A 22,856-nucleotide genomic window follows, 5' to 3' on the forward strand; every position below is an offset into this window, starting at 1 on the left:
CAGATATTGGCACCATAGCTTGTGGACTATACTTTCACAAAGACCAAATAATATCCACCAGTTTGTACTTATTTTTACCAAAGATATGTAGTAGTATAAATTTTGGCCAAAATTTATGAAGAAAAATTACTAATCTGCTAAAAAGAAAAATTAATTTTTTACAGAATTTTCGGTCTTTTTTCTTTTATAGCACAAAAAATAAAAAACCGAGTGGTGATTAAATACCACCAAAAGAAAGCTCTATTTGTGTGAAAAAAAGGACAAAAATTACATATAGGTCCAGTGTTGCATGACTGAGTAATTATCATTCAAAATGTGAGAACATCGAAAGCTGAAAATTGGTCTGGTTATTAAGGGTGTTTAAGTGCCCAGTGGTCAAGTGGTTAAACAGAACAACATTTGTAGCCAACTGCAATCTCAGGTAGACATAAGGGACTTTTATTTTTTTAAATCCTTATTAAAATAATAATTAAAAAAAAAAACAAAAAAACAAAAACAAACAAACAATCGAGCTAGCTTACCTATAATGAAGGATGTCCGAAATTTGTGGTGGCAGCTGGATCCTGTTGAAATCTTCTGTGCAGGAATGCCCTGTCCTCTTCCTGCTGTTGAACTTCCAGTGCCACGGATATAATAGCAATGGGTCTTCTGTGAAGCTGCTCTGAAAAAAGTTCCAGATGAGGTCCCACCCCCTCCGTCTCCATTGAGAAACATTCTTTCATTGATTTATTGCCTGTAACCTGATCTGTGGATGGGAGAGAGTCTGAAAAGTCACAGGACTCTCTCTCCCTCATTCACTGTTCTTGTTACAGGCAGTGATATCAATGAAAGAACATTTCTCAATGGAGGAAAAGGGAGGAGGGAGCAGGTCCTCATTAGGAATTCTTCTCAGCGGCTTCACAGAAGACCCATACCTATTGACCTACACAGTGCTGGAAGTTTAGCAGTAGGAAAAGGACAGGACATTCCTACACAAAATATTTCTACAGGATTAGGATGCCTGCCCAGTGTGGGGCATCCTTTATTACAGGTAAGTTAGATCACTAAAGCTATAGAGAATTTTTTTATGGCTAAACATCAACTTTAAAGAGATTTTGTCATGTTGCCCCTTTAAAGCTATCCCACCCACTTACACTCACCTCTGCAGTGCTCTCCTACCTGCCTCCATCACACTTTCCAAAAAATACCCGATGCATCTGGGCATAGTGGAGTAAGTGACCTCCCTCCCATGATGCAGTGCTCAGGCCTGAGCAGTCAATCACATGATGGAGGAGGTGATATTTTCAACTCTGCATAAACTCCAACATGGAATATATATAATGTATTTTAAAGTACAAAGGAAGAAACATCAGGAGAGTACTGTTTAGGTCAGCTGGCTTTTTATAGTCAAACCTTTTTAGCATTGAATCAAGACAGGGAAGATTGGAACACCTGTCAGGTTTTACTGCTATCTGGGGTTTTATTATAAAGATTTCCTCTCACTGGTCCAAGACAGGCACAGACAGAGATAAAAAGTTGACAGGGGTTTTAGCATTATCCTACTTAACGAAAAATGTGTTTTAATTTCTGTTGGAGAGTGTCTCAAATTTCCTATCTGGTAAAAACTTTGTTACTGGGAGGCAAAGTGAAGGAAAATCAATTTAATGGAGCACTAGATAGCAGTAAACATGACAGGTCCTTCTCCAATCTATCCAAAATTTAATAAAAATGTTTTAGCCCCACCAAAACACAAATAAGTGCTGGGTGGAGTTGTCCTTTACAAATACAATCTGGTCTATATATCCATGATAAAGAAACATACCGTGGAGAGGGCATCACCTGCATGAGTGTGTTTATAAAAACCAACCTGAAAAACACCATACTTTGCAAATGTGGGACCACGCAAATAAAATTGGCATAATACAGAAAAAAAAAGGGTCTAGAATTGCTACCCCTTAGATTAGGAATTAAAATAGGTAAATAAGACAAGCAGAACCGCACCTCGAATGTATGATTTTGGTGGTGTTGCACTATTGTATGCAAAGTGTTCAAGAACGGATGTGTCCCTGGAGAAGCAGAGCAACACCTGTAGAAAGAATAGTGTAACAGAAATAGTTATAATATGAAAGGCAAACTGATTTTTAAATACTATTATACACGTAAGAACCAAAGATCTAGAAAACATTACAAAATGTTTTGGTCTTCGATCTATGGATCCACTTTAAGTATCACCCATATGTAAAATGGCCACAATTTAACCCCACTGTAACAGCAGAAAAAAAAAAAACAGATTCATGGTTCTTACTTTAGGTGGTTTTTCGGCACTCTTGGCAAACAAAAAGGTGTCTGCCAGCTCACAGCAGGTAGCCCAAATGTGGCGCCCAACTAAGGACAGTTGGGTTTTGCATATAGTCAGGGCTCCAGTGTAAACCATTGTTTCAGGAGGACATGCTGGGAGTATGTGTCCAGACCTGTCAGTGCCAGGATTGGACAGGAGGCTGTATTAAACCACTGCCTGATTTTAGTGACTGTAGAGAGACATAGTTGTCTCAGTATGTGTTAACAGATTGAGAGTCTAAGGCTCCATTCACACTTGTGTGACTTCAAAATCACGTGGTTTGATGTGCAACTTTGAGGCGACGTCTGGAGGATTTAATGTGACTTTGGATGGGTGCGACTTGGATGCAACTTATGGTTAAGGGGAAAGATGGGTTTTTAAGGAGCAGGTGGCCGCAGCATCCTTAACAACCGATAATTCATCAGCTGTCAGCGGGAACCCCACTGACAGCTGAATGTAAACAAAATACTAATTAAAAAAAAAAAATGTGTGGGGTCATTTTAAGGGGAACCCAATGCCAAAATATAAAAGGAAAAAAAAATGCTGTCAACCCCCCCCCCCCCTCTCAAAATCCATACTAGACCCTTATCCGAGCAAGCCAAAGCACCTTGTCCCCATATTGATTGACTTTTCAGAATCTGGAACTCCCCTTTAACATGGGACCCCCAGATCCTTCCCCCCCCGCCCCCCATGTGAATGAATATGAGGTGCATAGTTTTTGGGTTTGACTGGCACATTGGGGGGGGGGTATAAAAGTTGACAGTCAACATTTTCCATCATTAAACAGCCAATTCAGTGCAAAGTCAGAGTGTCTTGCAGCAAGGTGTAATTGGAAAAGCAATATTTGAGATCATTATTTAAACTATGTCTCCCATCATACAAGTGCACAGTGTAAACCTGTGTTCACACAGAACCACCACAGAACTAAAGAGCAAAATCAAAACAATATAAAGGATAATATAGGACAAATTTAATGTTTGCTTCAAAATTCTCCTACAAGTCTTCTGCGCAAACTGGCTTCAGGTACATTATCATGTGAGCAGAGTGCACTCAATCACTCCTCTGTGGCATAAAATTTGATTTCATCCAGTGCCCATAACAGTGGGTGCTAAGGTGTCTAAATAATGGCTGGCAACATTATATAGACCAAGGCAAAAAAAAAAAGTAACGCATCAACATCACACCAATTGTAACAAAAGTGGGTAAATTATTGTCACAAAATGTTTTGCAAAGTTTTAGGACCACTATGGACCCCATAGTCATGCTGTATGCTGGTGATGGTATGCTTTTTCATCTTCTTCTATAGAGTACACTCAGCGAATGACTAGGAGACAGTGTTGCATTTACACTCTGGGCCAGTACTCATAAGATATGTTGGGCTGATGGCCCTTAGTAGAGCTACTTCACCATTCACACATTATTCAGTGGGACTTGAGGTCAGTAGTATATGCTAGGTATTATATAGTTATCTTCAAGCACAAACTTATTTGCTACTCTGAGATGTTACGTGACCAAATAAAGAACTACAGAGGAATCTGTTGCTGACATTGTGAAAAAGTAAAATAAACCATCTTCTTTTGAAACCCATACCTTTGCCTATGTCCACCAGCACCATCAAGGCAAACTTTGCATGGTACATTTTCTTAGGCCTGCAGAAGTCTATCCCTATTATAAAAGGGAAACTTGGTTGTAGTTGCCCCCCCAGGCCAAATGTTCCCGGTCTTCTCCTAAGCACATCCCTGGTGGCCTCAGACAAATATAAACTGGGGATATCCCGAAACTGGGGACACATGTGCTCATCAATGGGTACCCTAAATGTGTAGCACATACATTTCTCTGTGCCAGGCACAAAAAGTCAATAGAGATTTCTGAATGTCCCTTTAATCAGATTAGCCACTGCCAGGAAATGTAGAAAAACACCATTATGTAGTCATTAGAGAGACAAGCTCCTAGCTCACAGGTATTTACGGATAAATTAGTCTTGGGCCATACTGAGATTGCTCTATTTGACCTCAAGCTTAGTGTCATTTCGTCCGCACTAATTAAAGTGCAGGCTCTGAAATAAAGTCAATTGAAGTACATTTTCCATAGCTTTAGTCTATAAAAAGACACCACATTCTGACTTGTTGCTTTGGAGCAATTATTTCCATTACATGAATACCATTAGTAAACAAAAGAGAAATTAGGAGATTAAACCGCTAGTACTAGGTTTATCATTTTTTGAAATATACAGATGGCTAAAACTGTTATTTTTCTTTCTTCAGAATGCATTGCACAATAACATCAACACACAATTGGGGTAAACTCAGTGCAATCCAATTACGTTTAATGTGATCCTATTTAATCAGACAAAAAAAAAAAAAGAATACTTCCAATTTTATTATTGCTCTGGGAAAAACAACATTTGCTATGTGTGCAGTGTTATTTCATTTGAAAACATTAAACCAAGAACAATCCGTGATCGCTCTGGACACGGTAGATTGTCAAAGGACCAGTAAACCTAAATGAGATCATTTCCATACACTGGTTTATGTAAAAGAGCTTCTAATAACGTTCATTGGAAATTTGGGGAATATGTAATAATTTGAAGAGACTTTTGAGGGATATTTAACATGAATATAGTATTTTGGGGAGCAGTATTTGCACAAAGCCAACTTCCTGACCAGAAACTCCATCCAAGAGAACTACCAATTGTTATTCTCCATTCTTTTGCCTAATGTGGAAGCTGACATAATGTGCTGCTAAAATTAAAGCTGAACGGAAATAAAAGAAAATTATTCTAGATAGATACGAGTAAGCAAAGAAATAAGATGTATTTTGTGAAAGCAACTAGTGTAAGAATTGGAATTCGACTTGGTTTTAGCCTCCTGCAATTACTTGTACCATACCTCCCAACTTTTTGAGATGGGAATGAGGAACACCTATAAGCAAAAGTCTGCAGGCATAAGACACACCCCTGGCCACGCCTCCTTAAAGAAGAATTGTACAAAAAACAAGATTGGTTAAAGCCACAAAATGCTTTTTTGTACCACTACTATTCCTTTATATTGGTTTTTGGAATTTACAAATGCAACAATTCAGAAATCAGATGACAGGTTTAGTGTTGGAAAACACTTTTTGATAGATAAAAAGTGCTTTTTATATACATCTTTATAGATCAGACCAAAATGAGGTGGAATGAGGGACAGAGGGACATTGCCCCAAATCAAAGACAGTTGGGAGGTATGCTTGTACAGCAGCACTCAAACTGGGAGAAGGAGTGGCAGGGCTGAAAGCCAATCAGTCATTTTGGAGGCAAGTGTGCGGATAAGCCAAAAATGCTCAGAGAAAGCAGAGATATCAGACAGGTGACCTCAAATGGGTTTCTGCTGATCCCTCATTGTCAAGTCAACAGACTGGGGTGGGTTGAGGACGCCACTGTATTTCTCCTATGCTCTTTAACCAGTTTACGATGACCCTATAGCAGATTTACTGCTACAGGGCGGCCGTTATGTGCGTGATTCTGCACTTCTGCATAGGGGGCGTGCGCACGTGTTGCTTCTGCTGTGATTAGTCACAGCAGAAGCTGATCAGTGGGTGCCAGCCAATGGATGACAGTCGGCACCCACTAATCACTGAGGAAACACTGGACAGAGCTCTGCATATGTAAACAATGCAGAACCCCATCCTGTCAGCAGGGATGCCGGATATTGTTTCCCTACAAAGCAGAAAATAAAATCCACCACATCCCTTAGTAAAAACACCTCACACTACACACAAACACTGGTTAGGCACACATTTAACTCTTTGATCACCGTAGGTGGTTAACCCCTTCCAAGCCAGTGTGATTAGTATAGTAACATTGCACATTTTTACCACTGATCATTGTATTAGTGTCACTGCTTTCCACAAAGTGTCAGTTAGTATCAGATTGTTGCAATATCGCAGTTCCATTAAAAGTTGCTGATCGCCGCCATTACTGGTATAAAAAAAAACCTAGTATATATCCCAATAGTTTGTAGACGCTATAACTTTTGCGCAAACCAATCAATATATACGTATTGGGATTTTTTTACCAACAATATGTAGCAGAATGCATATTGGCCTAAATTCATGAAGACATTTTATTTTTTACATATTTTTTGTTATTGGATATGTTTTATAGCAGAAATGAAAAAATTATTATTTTGTTTAAAAATTTTTATTTTTTTTGTTTATAGCGCAAAAAATAAAAAACCCAGTGGTGATTAAATGTCACCAAAAGAAAGCTCTGCTTGTGGGGAAAAAAATTGCACAAAATTGAATTTATGTACATCATTGCACGACTGAAATTTTCAGGTAAAATGACAGTGCCGAATCTCATAAAATAGCCTGATCATTATGGGGGGGTAAATCTTCCAGAGGTCAAGAAGTTAACTAAAGGTAGTGTCATCTGTCTGCCTGTGATATGTGACAGGGCTGTGGAAATTTTAGGACTGAATAGATAGAAATACAAACACTTTGGCAGGTAATAGAGCTCACTTCATTCCCTTATCTAGATGTTTGTGTGTGTGTGTGTGTGTGTGTGTGTGGGGGGGGGGGGGTATGATTGTATTTTGACAGTAATAACCAGGGATGGCCCTACCATGGTACCCTGTGGACCCATGGTCCCAGGCAGCATTTTAAAAGGGGCGGCAGCCGGCGCTAACACGATGTACCCATACCCATAGGCGTGCGCACCAGTGTGCCTGGGCACACCCCAATCACCCATGCTTGCTGTCTCCCAAGATTTGCTTGTGGGACTCCTGTCAAAGGCTGCATCCAATGAGCGCACAGTCTGTGCTGCCTGTGAGACAGTTTCACACTAAGCCAATAGTGACACTTGCCAGAGCCGCTGAGTGTGTGAAACGAACATGTAATGTCACGGATTACAGAGAGAGACCCACTGTCAAAATTGAGCATTGATGTTGGGGGTGGGCGGGACCCAGCAGCTAGCAAACACCAGCCAATGGGCGGGACCCAGCAGCTATCAAACACCAGCCAATGGGATGGGGTCAGGGTGGGCCACTACGTTTATGTGGCCCTGTCCCCTTTCTTAAGCAGCCCAATCATTGGCTGGTGTTTGATAGCTGCTGGATCCCGCCCACCCCCAACATCACCGCTGAGTTTTGACAGCTGGTCTCTCTCTGCATGCAGTTACATTACATGTCAGTTACACTAAGCATCAATATTGGCAGTGTGAAACTCCCTCTCCTCTGTTAGTGCCAATTCGTGCCACCTGTCAGTGCCAATCAGTGCCACCTGCCAGTGTTTCTAATCAGCGGCATCTATCAGAGCCAATCAGTGCTTCCAATCAGTGCCGCTTAATATCAGTGCCAACCAACGCCACCTATCAGTGCCAGTGTTTCCAATCAGTGCCACCAAGCAGTGCCAGTGCTTACACTCAGTGCCCATCAGTGCCACCTATCAGTGTCCATGGGGCCCACCAGGCTTCAATATTACGACAATACTAGTCTCTGATACGCAACTTCACATATAATACACATCAAACTGAAAATAATACTTTATAAAATGAAACTTAGCAGGGATGGTGGAAACCCCTGCTATAGATATTGGCTATAAGGATTAACCTCAAGTGCAACAACCATACAGCTATGGAAATTTGCCCAGCCGAGCCAACCTGTTGCAGTATAACTGAGGCAGCTGGTCAGCTAGTGGTTAAGGAACCTTACGGTCTTATTCCTCCTCTTGATATCCTCCAATATATACAATCAAATTTATTAGATTACCTTGATGGTATCTAACTAGTTCGGACACTCCAGCGACCCCATAATCCACTAATTACCACCTTGAAATGTTGAAAAGGTAACGCTTGATTAGTCCTGGCCACAACAGACTATATATACCTCCTCCAAAATGGCCACAGTGATAGCCTGATGAAGGAGCACTCATGCTCCGAACGCATACTCCTCCCTGCTCTCTCTCCAACCAGAAGTGACATACACCGCTGTCTGTGAGCCGTTCTGAGTGTCTGGAAGTGATGGGATCCACCGGTGTCCCTGGACCCATCAGCTGCCTCTTCACCAGTGAGGAGATTGTCTTTCCCATGAGCGGATAAACCACATTATTAATCCCACATGCGCTGACATCTCATACATCTTGTGAGTTATCAATTGTCTTTTATGGAATAAAATGTCTTAATAATGCTGCACTTAGATGGCGTTATTATCCTTCTGTCTTTGCCTTCCACAGAGTTACTTCTAGTCTGTCACGAGCTGGCAGACATCCAGTCAGCTTATCTAAGAACACTTCAACTGTCCTTGTGCCAAAAATGTACCCCTCCACATGAACTTCATGTGAAAATGAGTTCTAATTACCCACTCTCTCTTTATCCAGCTGATCGAGTGCACATGATCGAATGTACTTTCTCTTGCCAATGAGCTTATCACATGAGCAGTTATGCACTTCTCCATTAAATAAGGTACATTGTGACATAAAGCGGTAGTTAACTCTCTATTTGAACTTGAACTTGCACCTACATTGTACAAGGTACAATGAATATCTTCTAAACGTGCACGGTTTAGGAGATATTCACATCTGCAATAGTTGATGACATCACCTGCACATGCGCAGTGAAGCTCTTCATTTAAGGAACACAGTGTACCATAGAGTGGAGAGCGCCGTGCCGCTTTTTTTGCTTTTCTAGTTAATTTTTTGCTGTAGGATTTTACATCAGACTCTATAGGCAGCTTGAGATGTTTAGAATAACTTGCTGAACAAGGACATTTTTTTCCCCAAAAGAGGAACTGCAGTCTGCTCACATAATTTGTAATAAAAACATCTTTGCCATTCTGAAGCTTCCCTTCAAACCACTTTGCATATTATTTTATATATAATGTGATTCTGTTCTTGCCAAACATGCTGCAGTAATCTCCCTCCACTGAGTCTGGCTGCAACCATTTTAACTGTGGGCAGCTGAAGCTGCTGCCTGTTCACTTTCTGGATTTACACAGACACACAGAGGCACACCTCCAGCTCTGCAGCTCTCATTGGCCTCCTTATGACTCATCCTCCCTCTCTTGCTGGCAAACTCACAAGAATTAGAGAGAGAGCTGTGCATGACGTCATAAGCCTAGGCTTTTTACCAGAAAATAAACAGGAAGTGGGCTGTATACGGTATTTACTGGCAGAAAAAAAAAAATGTTTTACTATCCAAAGTTAAAACAACAAGGGCAAAAGATTTAATAGAAAGTTGAAAAAATGACTGAAGGTCCGTAGTCTACCACCCAGACCTTGAGATTTTTAACCTTTTGTTAGGACAGACAGTGCGTGCATCTAGTCTGACGCGCAAAATTCCTATGCATGCTCGGAAACAATTTGACGCATGCTCAGAAGCACTGAACTTAATTTTCTCGACTCATCGTAGTGTTGTACATCACCAAGTTCTTGACGGTCGAAATTTCAGAGAACTTTTGTGTGACCTTGTGTATGCAGGCCAAGCTTGAGCGGAAAATCCACTCATGTCTACGGGGCATAACACAAGAATATGCTTTGATCTAAACCATTCGATTATAGCTCTGGCTGTATGTTTAGGGGCGTTGTCCTGCTGGAAGGTGAACACCTACGCTCCAGTCTCATGTCTTTTGCAGACTAACAGGTTTTCTTCTAAGATTTCCCTGTATTTGGCTCCAACCATCTTCCCATCAACTCTGACCAGCTTCCATGTCCCTGCTGAAAAAAAACATCACCATGACCTGATGCTGCCACCACCATGTTTCACGGTGGGGATGGTGTGTTCAGGGTGATGTGCAGTGCTAGTTTCCCGAAATAAAAATAAAAGAACAGTCACCTTTGCTACAACACAATAGTTTCTGGGAACTGAAGAGTAGTACAGAAAACTCAATTCAGAAAAGGAACACCGTCACCTCATTGGGAAAAATCAACTATTGAGGTGTGTCTCTGTAGATCAGAGGCAGCATATATATATATAAAAACAAAAAAGGCTAAAGTCCTATTGTCTGAACTTGCCACTATGTTTATAATGCGGCTAGTATGCCAGTATCCGAAGATCACGCTGAGCAAGAAAAGGCTGACATCCTTTTAAACCTCAATTTCATTCATAGCTGATTTGGGAGAGAATGAAAGTCCCTTTCTAAGAAAGGAAATGTGGTATTGATTCAATGGAAAGTCTGTCAGGCTGACTATCTTCATATCCACCTTATCTGCTTCCCCCAGGTGTTAGCAAGGTGGAAGAAAAAATTCAGAGAAAATCCCTGTGAGGTTTTTTATCAGCAATTTGAGAGACACAAAAAATCTTTCCATAAAAATATAGATTTTATTGACACAAAATGATGGAATAATTATATATCATGGAAAAATGGAGATAATTAAAATATAAGCTCTGGTACATGCAAAAAAAGGCAAATATTGATGAAAAATACAACAATCTTTCACGTAATTTGTTAATACACAATTAGAATATTTTGACATAAGGTTCCCATATTTCTAACTTAGAAAGCCATTTGATGTATGGAAATACCCCAATGCATTTCAACCCAGAACAGATAATGGTCTTCTTCAGGGGGTTTTCATATTTCTTTTTTGAAAACTGACATTTTATTGAAATTTCAAGTGAAACAAAGAAATCAAAGAAGGAACATTAAGGCACAGGTAGTAGAAATAAGCGGTCACAGACCACAGTAAGCAAAGGCAAAAAATATAGCATTGCATCAGCTCAAGCATTACAATACAATAACACTCATTTACCGGGAGGGTTAGATTACTGCAGCCTGCTACCGGTCAAATTAACAAACCTTTTTCGATAAAGAAGAAGAAAGAAATCAAAAGGGGAAGCAAAAGAAAGAAAAGCAAAGTAAAGGACGCCCCTCCGACCCACCTACCCCGCGCCCCCTCCCCCTCCACATTCAGAAGGCGGGTGCCTCCATCTTATCCCAAAGATCCCATACCTTGTTATGTTTGTCAAGTGTGTTGTTTAGGGAAGCTGTAAGGTATTCCATACGCTTGACGTCTCTAATTCTAGTGTGTAACTCCACTAGTGAAGGAATCTCCCGTTTCTTCCATTTTAGGGCAATTAGGCAGCGCCCAGCCGTCGGCACGTGGGCTAACAGGAATTGGGAGGATCGGGATAATGTGGCAGGAGGTAGGCCCAGGAGAAACAGCTTGGGGTCTAACGGTATTCGTGCTTCAAAAATGGTACATAATAAGGTCCTAACCATTTCCCAGTAGGGGACAACTCGTGGACAAGTCCAGTAAATATGGAACAGTGTCCCAACTGCACTACGGCAGCGCCAACAGCGGGAGTCCGCGGAGGGGTAAATAGAATAGAGCAGGGACGGAGTTTGATACCAATGCAGCATAACCTTGTATTGATTTTCCTTATATAAAGTGCAAACGGAGCTTTTAGCTGCACGTGACCAGACCCGCTGCCAGGTCTCCAAGGGCTTCATATTTCTGTTGATACAGCAAATGGATAATTTTTAATATTACAAAACATCATTAAATAAATATGGGTATCTATCAAAAAGAACAAACACATGCCTGACATTTACCCTTTTCATCAAATAAATGTATTTAAGACCAGAAACTTTCTTAAAAGAACATCAATCTCGTTCAGAGGTAATCCCAAAATCTGCTGCACTGTTGTCCATGTCCACAAGAGTCTCTTCGAGGGGAAAGAGCAAAAGAGCCAAGAGCCCCTGTAAGGCCTATAAGTGATAACAGGACAAAGGAGCTTTCACCAGATGGAAAAACGTGGGCGGTGACACCTAAGATTCATTATATGAGATTTATTCTGAGAACATACAAGAAAGGGGGAGGAAAAAAGAGGGAAAAGGAGGAGGGGGGTTGAGACTAAATAGAAAAAGAATTGAAAAAAATTGAGAAAAAGGCAGCTTGTGACTGCTGAAAAATATAAGATAATGTGTCAATGAAAGATATATATTCAAAATATTTAGAATAGAGAGGCTGAACAGTATAATATATTGATTTTCTAAAACATATATGAGACTCCAATGAGTATAATACTGACACAATTGGCCAAACAGTGCCATATATAAGATATGTGCGTGAAAGTGTGAAGTGAGAATGAGACACAGAGTGCTAGTGAGCTACATGACAAATAGGAAAGTGCAAAAATAAAAATGAGTGAGAAAATAATAATAATCCCAAAGAAAAAAAGAGCGCGAAAAAGTATGGCTAAACGAATTAATAAATAAATACCTGTAATATATCGTGGTAACGAATGGACTCTTAGGGCATAAAATGCCTCGAGTCTAAATTGCAAAAAACAATAAAACATACGTTATAATCTACAAAATGTATGAAAGAACCTATATGCCGTCATAAAACCTCCAGAAAAGAGAAACCTCCTTACCCAAATCCTTTCAAACAATACTTCCACCGTTCCAGTCAGGGATCAACTGAAGGATCTAGGCTGGGTGTAGGTGGTATTTATCTTGCTTATAATTAGTAAAAAATAGTACCCTGTGTGTAAAAGCCACCCCTCAATTTCACCCGCTGTGGAGACTAAATGTCGACTCTCTGTAGGGACGCTGTGCGTGTGCGCTATTTTCCACCTTGAGATGGTGGCTTGCGCGTGCCCGGAGTGGCCACTCTGTTCTTTATGCGGCGGCGATACTGCCTGTGCGAGCTACTTTTCACTTCCGATGTCACGCTGGTTGCCTCGGCAGTGTCGGAGGTTTCCGGGATACAATCTGTATCTTCCGGAACGTCGAGGTGACCACAGGCTGGTCACTGACCACAGGCTGCAGTTTAGCGCCCATTTAGTCTCCACAGCAGGTGGAATCGAGGTGCAGCTTTTATACACCAGGTACTATTTTTTACTAATTATAAGCAAGATAAATACCACCTACACCCAGCCTAGAGCCTTCAGTTGATCCCTGACTGGAACGGTGGAAGTGTTGTTTGAAAGGATTTGGGTAAGGAGGTTTCTCTTTTCTGGGGGTTTTATGAAGGCATATAGGTTCTTTCATACATTTTGTAGATTATAACGTATGTTTTATTGATTTTTGCCATTTAGGCTCGAGGCATTTTATGCCCTAAGAGTCCATTCGGTACCACAATATATTACAGGTATTTATTTATTAATTGGTTTAGCAATACTTTTTCACCCCCCTTTTTCTTTGCGAATATTATTATTTTCTCACTCATTTTCATTTTTGCACTTTCCCATTTGTCTTGTTGCTCACTAGCACTTTATACTCTTCACACCAATTACTATGTCCATGCCTCAAGTAGTCTTATCTCTATTTTTTTTTATTTTATTGCACTCATCACTATATCATTCACCCCATCCTCACATATCACTCTTTGGCACTTTCTTTATGGTCAGTTCATGCCTCATTCTCACTTCACATTTCCACCCACACATCTTATATATGGCACTGTTTGGCCAATTGTGTCAGTATTATACTCATTGAAGTCTCATATATGTTTTAGAAAATCAATATATTATAGTGTTCAGCCTCTCTATTCTAAACATTCTGAATATATATGTTTCATTGACACTCCATTATCTTATATTTTTCAGCAGTCACAAGCTGCCTTTTTCTCAATTTTTTTCAATTCTTTTTCGATTTAGACTCAACCCCCCTCCTACTTTTCCCTCTTTTTTGCTCCCCTTTTCTTGTATGTTCTCAGAATTCCATCTGGTGAAAGCTCTTTTGTCCTGTTATCACTTGTAGGCCCTGCGGGGGCTATTGGCTCTTTTGGTCTTTCCCCTCGGAGAGACTCTTTTGGACATGGACAACAGTGCAGCGGATTTTGGGATTACCTCTGAATGAGATTGATGTTCTTTTAAGAAAGTCTCTGGTCTCAAACGCATTTATTTGATGAAAAGGGTAAATATCAGGCATGTGTTTGTTCTTTTTGATAGATACCCATATTTATTTAATGAGGTTTTGTAATATTAAAAATTATCAATTTGCTGTATCAACAGAAATATGAAATCCCCCTGAAGAAGACCATTATCTGTTCTGGGTTGAAATGATTGGGGTATTTCCATACATCAAATGGCTTTCTAAGTTAGAAATATGGGAACCTTATGTCAAAATATTCTAATTGTGTACTAACCAATTACGTGAAAGATTGCTGTATTTTTCATCAATATTTGCCTTTTTTGCATGTACCAGAGCTTATATTTTAATTATCTCCATTTTACCATGATATATAATTATTCCATCATTTTGTGTCAATAAAATCTATATTTTTATGGATGGATTTTTTGTGTCTCTCAAATTGCTGCTAAAAAACCCCACGGGGATTTTCTCAGAATTTTTTCTTACATATTTAATCGGGGTGTGCAGCTTCCATAGATCCAATATATATGTCCTTTCCCTTCTTTAAATGTGTTTTCAAGGTGTCCTAGTCTTTCCTACTATTTCTTGCGTGTGCTGGCTCTGAGCTCTCTTTCTTCCTGTGTCTTTTCCTCTTTCTGGGTCTGTCCCTTGTGTATGGGTATTCGGTTTGCCTCTCAATGTTTTGGAATTTCTTCCCTTTTTGGTGCCTATATTGTCCTGCCCACCCTCCCCCTTTTTTGCTAAAAAAGTTACTGACTTTTCCAGAGGGTCTCCTTCATGATCGTGGAAGAATATATACAGGAATTAGGGGTCTGGTTTCTGCCCTTTCTTCTACGAGACATGCTTCTTCCCTTATGTGCAGTTATGTCAAAGACATCTCTTTCCCGATCTGAAATATTTTGTTTAAAATTTCTCCTGTTTATTATTTCTTACGTTTTTCTGAGTTCTTTCTACCTCTTTTTTTTAAGAAGTTTGTAATGTTTTTCAAAATTAAGGTCCTGTTTATATAGTTCTAATAGGAGTACACAGGAATACAGGGTTCCATTCCAAGGATTATCATGCCTCAGTCTGATGAAATGTCTAGTTTTGGATCACGCTTCTCTATCCCACACTGAAGATCAGCGTGTAATGTTTCTGCATTACACGCTGTATTGTGTGTGCTTTTTTTCTACTGAGCTATCACTCTTGCAACACAGCAGACATTTACCCCAGATATTAGTTTTATTTCAACTCAGTTGTTCAGTGTGAAGTTTGAATGAATGTGGTAGCTGCCTGTGCCTTGACAATGTTGTAAAATTTTAAATGAATGTAGTGGAGGTGCATTTTTTATTTGTGTTTTTTTTACCCAATAAAAATAATTTTTCTATCGCCGGCTGATTCTCTTTGAATATTCCCCTAGGACTTTTTTTTTTTTCTATAAGTGTTATTATTCTGCCACACATAGAGTTTTGCTTTTAGGCCAAAATGTAAAATTTTGGTCTCATCTGACCAGAGCACCTTCTTCCACATGCTTGCTGTTTCCCCCACATGGCTTCTCGCAAAGTGCAAACGGGACTTCTTAGGGCTTTCTTTCAACAATGGCTTTCTTCTGGCCACTCTTCCATAAAGGCCAGATTTGTGGAATGCACGACTAATAGTTGTCCTGTGGACAGATTCTCCCACCTGAGCTGTGGATCTCTGCAGCTCCTCCAGAGTTACCATGGGCCTCTTGGCTGCTTCTCTGATTAGTGCTCTCCTTGCCCGGCCTGTCAGTTTAGGTGGACGGCCATGTCTTGGTAGGTTTGCAGTTGTGCCATACTCTTTCCATTTTCAGATGATGGATTGAACAGTGCTCCGTGAGATGTTCAAAGCTTGGTATATTTTTTTTTTATAACTTAACCCTGCTTAAGGCTGGGTTCACACCTATGCAAATTGGATGCGGATTTCCCAGCATACAATTCACATAGGAGAATGTGAACGGCTCTATGGAGCCGGTTCACATACCTCTAGGGCGGCTGCGGAGCACACTGCGCAGATACACTATACATCTTTGGCTCTGTTTCAGGGCCAAATTCAGGCACAGATTTGGCCCTGATTTGCCCCTGAACCAGAGAATAGCTACGCACAGCATTCCTTTGCGATCCGCAGCCAGTTTGTGTGTGAACAGAGCATTAAACTTCTGCACAACTTTATCCCTGACCTGCCTAGTGTGTTCCTTGGCCTCCATGATGCTGTTTGTTCACTGATGTTCTCTAACAAACCTCTGAGGGCTTCACAGAACATCTGTATGTATACTGAGATTAAAATTACAGACAGGTGGACTCAATTTTCTAATTAGGTGACTTTTGAAGGCAATTGGTCACATTCGATTTTAGTTAGGGGTATCAGAGTAAAGGGGGCTCAAAGAGGTGTTCCGGACACGATTTTTTTTTTTTTTTTTAAGTCAGCAGCTACAAAAACATGTCCCAGAACACAACAGGGCAGCTTGCCGAAGAGGAGGAAGCGCCACGGAATAGGAAGAGGCAGATTAGGAAGACTGCCTAGCAACAGGGTTTTCTGGTAAGTTTAAAAAAATAAAAATATAATGAGATAACATAATTCCCCAATATAAATTACTGTACAAAAGGTTTCAAAACCTGGTGTAAACCTATGGCTAAAAAGGACTCTATGCAATTTTTGAATGTGTATGCGCCAGTGTTATTGGTACTGTCATAAGAGGTTCCTTTTATGGTAAACGATAAGGCAGGCAAACCTACAGATGAACCAAAGGGTGGAACTAAAAGTTAAAGCTTAGCAGCCACTGTGTGATGCCAAAATGTTTCCATTTACAAAACCAACACTATTAAGTACAAATTTCAATAAAATGGGCATGCCAATGTGGGAATGTGGGTATGCAAAATGTTTGTGCTATGCAAACTGTATAATATTATTTTAGATAGTTTCAAAATCTGGATGATGGTGGCCTTTTAATCTCTTTAACCATTACAGAATACTTAGGAATACAGGAAATTCTGAGGAAAGCTTGAATAGCGGAATTATACTTCCACACATTGCTGGAAGGTTTCTGAAATGCACTATTACAGCAGCTGTGTACTATTATAAGAGCTCCGATTTCCTGCAAGATCAAATTTGCCAACAGCAAGTCATAAACACTTAGAACACATTGTGCTGACAAACAAACTTGTACAAAGAGTCTTGCAGGTCTACTCAGCAGTTATGGTGTACGGCATGGTCATTGCCAACAGGACAATATTCAAAGATATATTTTCAAGAAAAAAAATACATGTATATAAAAAAAATGCTATAAAATTTTAAGCTGAATTCTGGGCAAGCTTATAGCCGTACTCAGATTCCACTCATTCCCCTTGTATTTCATAAGTCGAGACTATTGCAATCGAGGGAGAGGGGGCACAGTAGGAGCTCATTATTGGCAGGAGATAGAGAAGGCAGGAGCGGATAGAGGTTTGCTAGTAGCTTTCTTATTAGGCTCTATGAAAAAATTCAGGTGTATATACACACACACACACACACACACACACACACACACACACACACACACACACACACAGACCCGCCAGCTAGGAAGAGAAACGGAGCATTGTTTATCTCTTGGACCAGGTCATCTGTTAATCCAAGATAAATTAAAAGGGTACAGTAAGCACGAGGAGGGGCTCAGTTAGAATTACGTTTTTCAAAACTATATAGTTATCCTTTAAGTAACTAGTATGTAAACAGAAGGGTTTAACCACATGCCGACCAGGCCATGGATGTCCTCACAGAATCGCGCCCCCGGGAATCCCCAGTGCGTCACGGAACGAAGGAAAAAGGGCCAATAACAGCAATCCTTTACCACGTGATCGCTCTATCCAATGACGGAGCGATCCCTTGTCAACCAACCGGAGCTTGTCCAGTGCAGCCCCTCTCCTCGCACCGATCGGTACAGAGTGCAAGCAGAGGAGGGAGCCGGGTGCAGCAGCTCTTTGGGCTGTCTCTAGAGTGCCCACAGTGCTGATCTGTGCCCATCAATGCTTCATCTATTCCTCCCTGGCTCATCCATGCTCCATATGTGCCAATCCATGCTCCATCCATCCCTGGCTCATCCATGCTGACTTGCGCACTGTAATTTTACTGCAACACTGTGGGCCGGCTGCACAGAATCATGTGTATATTGTAAAGTTTGGGGATACTAGCTCCGCGGGACCAAGTGCATAAACCGGTCAAAGGTGAAACCAAAAAGATTTTTATTTTTAATTAAATCAAAATAAGGCTTTTCTTCAGCATACAAATCAAAATGTAAATTAAAGTTCCGCTTATCTTCAGCACAAAAAGAACAAGAAAAGAAAGCACCTACAGTTCTGTAGTCGGGTCTTCGCCCCAAAGTTTTCAGAGTCCTTACAGCAATCTTTTGTAGCCTCCAAGATAGAAAGACAGCAAGACAACTCCTCAGACAGGTGTTAATCTTCTACTCCTCCTCACCACCACCTCTCTATTACTTCCTGTCTTATGAGCTGTCTTCTTGGAGGCCTTTAACCCCCTGTGTGCCGAATCCCTGTAGTCAGGGAGGGAGGCTCTTTCCACCCAAATGTCACTTCAGAGCCCCCCAAATTCCGGGTCCCAACTATCTCTCTTTTAATATAGAGAGGACTGTGAGTCAGTCCTCTCCTAAAGACTATCCCCGGAATTTCTCACCCATTTTTCACACATTTTTGGGTGACCCCCTGAAGCCTACCGGGATTCCCTTAAAGGGACCACAACCCAAATATAGGCGCTACATAGCACCCGTCCAGGACCCAACCTAGGCGTCCTGTACAATATATATATGTGATTCTGCTCTTGCAGCAAGGGAAGGTCTGCCTGATAAAGTCCTGGCACAGGTAGTCGCTGCACAACAAGAGACCAACCACTTACTGGTGGAACATAAAGTCTCTGCTTGGGTGATAGAGGATGAGGATGAGAATGGTTTAGTAAGCCAGTCCACCACCTCCTCTGCATGCTGGATAGCACACGCAACATCACTAAACAGTGCCTGAGGATGGACCACGTCCACCTTTGCCTGTGGACACATACGCTGCTGACCCCCTCACAGTGCCATGATGGGGAGGCTATTACCGAAATGTAATAGAGACTGGGAAATGTGTAATTGGATGCACTTTAATCAATAAAAAGTGGTGTTTGGTGCACTTTAATTTGAGGACTGCCGATGCCAGAAATGTCACTACAATATACTACAACAGGGCTCAAAATGACTACTAGCTAGGCCTTAAGGGTTACTCACCACCAGTTGCCCAATCCAACCCCTACCATGCCCTGCCCCTAAACACGCCCTCATAAATTATCTCATGAATTGACACTTAAATGTTTTATGCAGAATTAAGTTACAAAAAGAAATATTGCCGTGTAACCTCTGCCCATCAATGCAGCTTGACATGTGCCCATCAATGCAGTATGACCCGTGCCCATCAATACAGCATGACCCGTGCCCATCAATACAGCATGACCCATGCCCATCAATACAGCATGACCCGTGCCCATCAATACAGCCTCACCTGTGTTGAGAAAGAGGTGAGCCAGTCGGATCATCAGAGAGTGGGGATTGCCCACTGTAACAGCTTTCATTTGAATTGCCCGGTGTCCCAGGAGCTCATATTACACAGTTCCGCCTCCTGGCCTGGCGCCTATGATGACATCACACGTCCCAACATTGGACCAGTGTTTTGTCTATCAAAGGCACTGGGCCAGGAGGCGGGACTGTGTGACTATGAGCTCCGGGAACAAATTATGTGAGTGTATCAATCAGATCCTGAAAAATGGTGTGCACAGGATAGGGTACGCTTATGAGCAATGATGGACACACATACCATATGGCAGTGGGTTAAATGCGCCTGTAATTCATCCAGTCTAAGACCCCTTGTGTTGAAACGCGTCTGGCTTGCTCATTTGAGACTCCCACATTGCCTTTTTTTATCCTTTCCATTTTATTATGTTTGATTTTTGGATATTTATTTTTGCATGTTAAATACCTTTAACATCAATGACAGCTTGAAGTCTTTTGTGATATTTCTCAGATGGTAAAGCTGCCCATTCCTCTTGGCAAAAAGCTTCCAGCTCCTGTAAATGCTTGGGCTATTTTGCATGAACTAAACGTTTGACATTGCCTCAGAGTGGCTCAATGATATTGAGGTCAGGAGACTCAGATGGCCACTTCAGAACCTTCACTTTATTCTGCTATAGCCAATGACAGGCCTTGTGTTTTGGATCATTGTCATTTTGGAATGTCCAAGTACATCCCATGCGCAGGTTCCTGGCTGATTTGTATTTTTTGATAACATACTGCATTCAACTTGCCATCAATTTTAACCAAATTTCCTGTGCCTTTGTAGCTCACAAATCCCCAAAACATCAGCGATCCACCTCCATGTTTTATAGTAGGAATGGTGTACCTTTCATCATAGGCCTTGTTGACTCCTCTCCAAATGTAGTGTTTATGGTTGTGACCAAAAAGCTCAATTTTGGTCTCATCACTCCAAATGACTTGGTGCCAGAAGGTTTGAGGCTTGTCTCTGTGCTGTTTGGCATATTGTAAGCTGGATAATTTGTAGTATTTGCGTAGTAAAGGCTTTCTTCTGGCGACTTGACCATGCAGCCCATCTTTTTTCAAGTGCCTCCATCATTGTGCATCTTCTTTGAATCCCTGTGGCTGAAATTTTAGTTTGTCTACCTGACTGTGGTTTGGTTTCAACAGAACCCCTCAATTTCCACTTCTTGATTACAGTTTGAACACTGCCGATTGGCATCCTCAATTCCTTGGATATCTTTTTAAAAACCTTTCCTGCAGATCCTTTGACAATTTTTGCTTTCCCAATGACTCAGAATCCAAAAACGTCAGTGCAGCACTGGATGAAAGATGCAAGTGTCTGCCTGGAGTCCAGAAACTCATTGACCTTTATTACACACACACACTAATTACAAGCAAACAGATCACAGATGAGGATGGTTACCTTCAGTTGCCATTCAAACCCCTTTGTGTCAACTTATGTGCATGTTATCAGGCCAAAATCACCAAGAGTATGTAAACTTTGATCAGGGTAATTTGGGTAATTTCTGTTGCCATTATGATTTAAAAAGAGTAAACACAGTTGATTGATAATAAATGGCTTCAGCCAAACACTAACCATGAAACTATCTCCTAAACAGGAGATATTCACTGTACCTACAGCCTTATTATAGGCTTCCCTGTAGGTACAAGTAAAAAAAAAAAAAAAAAAAAAAAAGGATTTTTGTACTCACGGTAAAATCCTTTTCTCTAACGTTCATTGACAGACATAGCTCCTTTAAATCTTGACCTAAGGGTTGTCACGCCACTTCAGGAGAGGACTAGGCAGAACATGTAACACATGTAAAAACAGCAAGACTGCACAGCACCGCCCGGGTGGCGGTCCCTCTGGCTATAACACCTCACTCCGCTTCCTGCAGCTCAGTTTGTCAAAAAGCAGTACAAACATAAATAGGAGGGGTGGGTGCCGTGTCCATCAATGAACCTCAGAAGAGGATTTTACGGTGAGTACAAAAATCCAATTTTCTCTTTCGTTCATTGACGGACACAGCGCCTTTAATTCTTGACCTTAGGGACGTCCCCAAGCAGTGTCAAAAAAACGGGTGGAAACAGCAAAACATAACTTCCCCCACAAAAAAGGGAACACCTCAACAGAGGAGTCTCCATCTAAAACGGCCACCATCAAAACCAGCGGCCAACTTGTGCATCAAAAGATGCATTTACAACAAACTAGTAACTTAAAGAAAGTGCTATTGCAACCTTACACAAAACCTTTGGGCGCAAAACCTTGCGGCCAAAGCAAGCATCCGAAGATGCGCTTACGACAACTTTGTAGAATTTATTGAAAATGTGAACGGACGACCAAGTCGCTGCCTTACACACCTGGGAGACAGATGCTCCCAGAAAGCCCAGGAGGTCCCAATTGCTCTGGTGGAATGAGCCGTGACAGGAAAAGGGGGCACCCGCCCCTTTAAGGCATAGGCCTGAACCACAATCTGTCCTATCTACTGAGAAATGGTGGACGACGAGACCGCCAGACCTTTTTTCAGACCAGTCACAGAGACAAACAGAGTCCGACTTCCAGAAGGGAGCAGTAGCAGACAAATACACACGAAAAGCCCGGACCACGTCCAGGGAATGTAAGGCAACCTCATTTTGGGTGTGTCGGCTTAGGACATAAAGGAAGGGAACACAATGACCTCATTTAGATGGAATGCCGAAACCACCTTTGGAAGGAATGAGGGCTGTGGACGTAGCACTGCCTTATCCTTGTGGATGACCAGCTAGGGGGACTTGCAAGACAAGGCCACCAACTCAGAAACCCTCCTGGCAGATGTAATAGCCACTAGAAAAACGACTTTCTGAGAACGTGTTAAGGGAATCTCCCTAATGTTCTCAAACGGCGGTTTCTGAAGCGCCGATAGCACCAGATTCAGATCCAACGGAGGTAGCTGTGGTCGAACCAGAGGGACTATGTGTCAAACCCCTTGCACAAACGTATTCACCAATGAGTGAGTCGCCAAGGGGCGTTGGAAAAAGACAGCCAAGGCTGATACCTGTCCCTTGATGGCGCTTAAGGCAAGTTTCTGATCCACTCCTCGCTGCAAAAACAGCAGGATCCTGGAAACTAAATAAGTGCGCCACCCCATCTCCTCACACATGGAGATGTAAGCCTTCCATGTACAATGGTAAATCTTCAGAGAAAAAGACT

General features: G+C 41.4%; 1 protein-coding gene across 1 annotated transcript in view; it reads right to left on the reverse strand.

Moving 5' to 3' along the window:
• Nucleotides 1–22,856, reverse strand: part of TBC1D19 (TBC1 domain family member 19) — a 259,514-nt gene that overhangs the window by 63,027 nt on the left and 173,631 nt on the right. Inside the window, exon 14 of the mRNA XM_077477677.1 lies at nt 1,981–2,065. Within this exon, the coding sequence (XP_077333803.1) occupies nt 1,981–2,065 (85 nt within the window). The remainder of the gene's footprint in view (nt 1–1,980; nt 2,066–22,856) is intronic.

The sequence above is a fragment of the Lithobates pipiens genome, unplaced genomic scaffold, assembly GCF_037356315.1.
Source record: "Lithobates pipiens isolate NorthernLeopardFrog02 unplaced genomic scaffold, aLitPip1_a1.2 Scaffold_13, whole genome shotgun sequence".
NCBI lineage: Eukaryota > Metazoa > Chordata > Amphibia > Anura > Ranidae > Lithobates > Lithobates pipiens.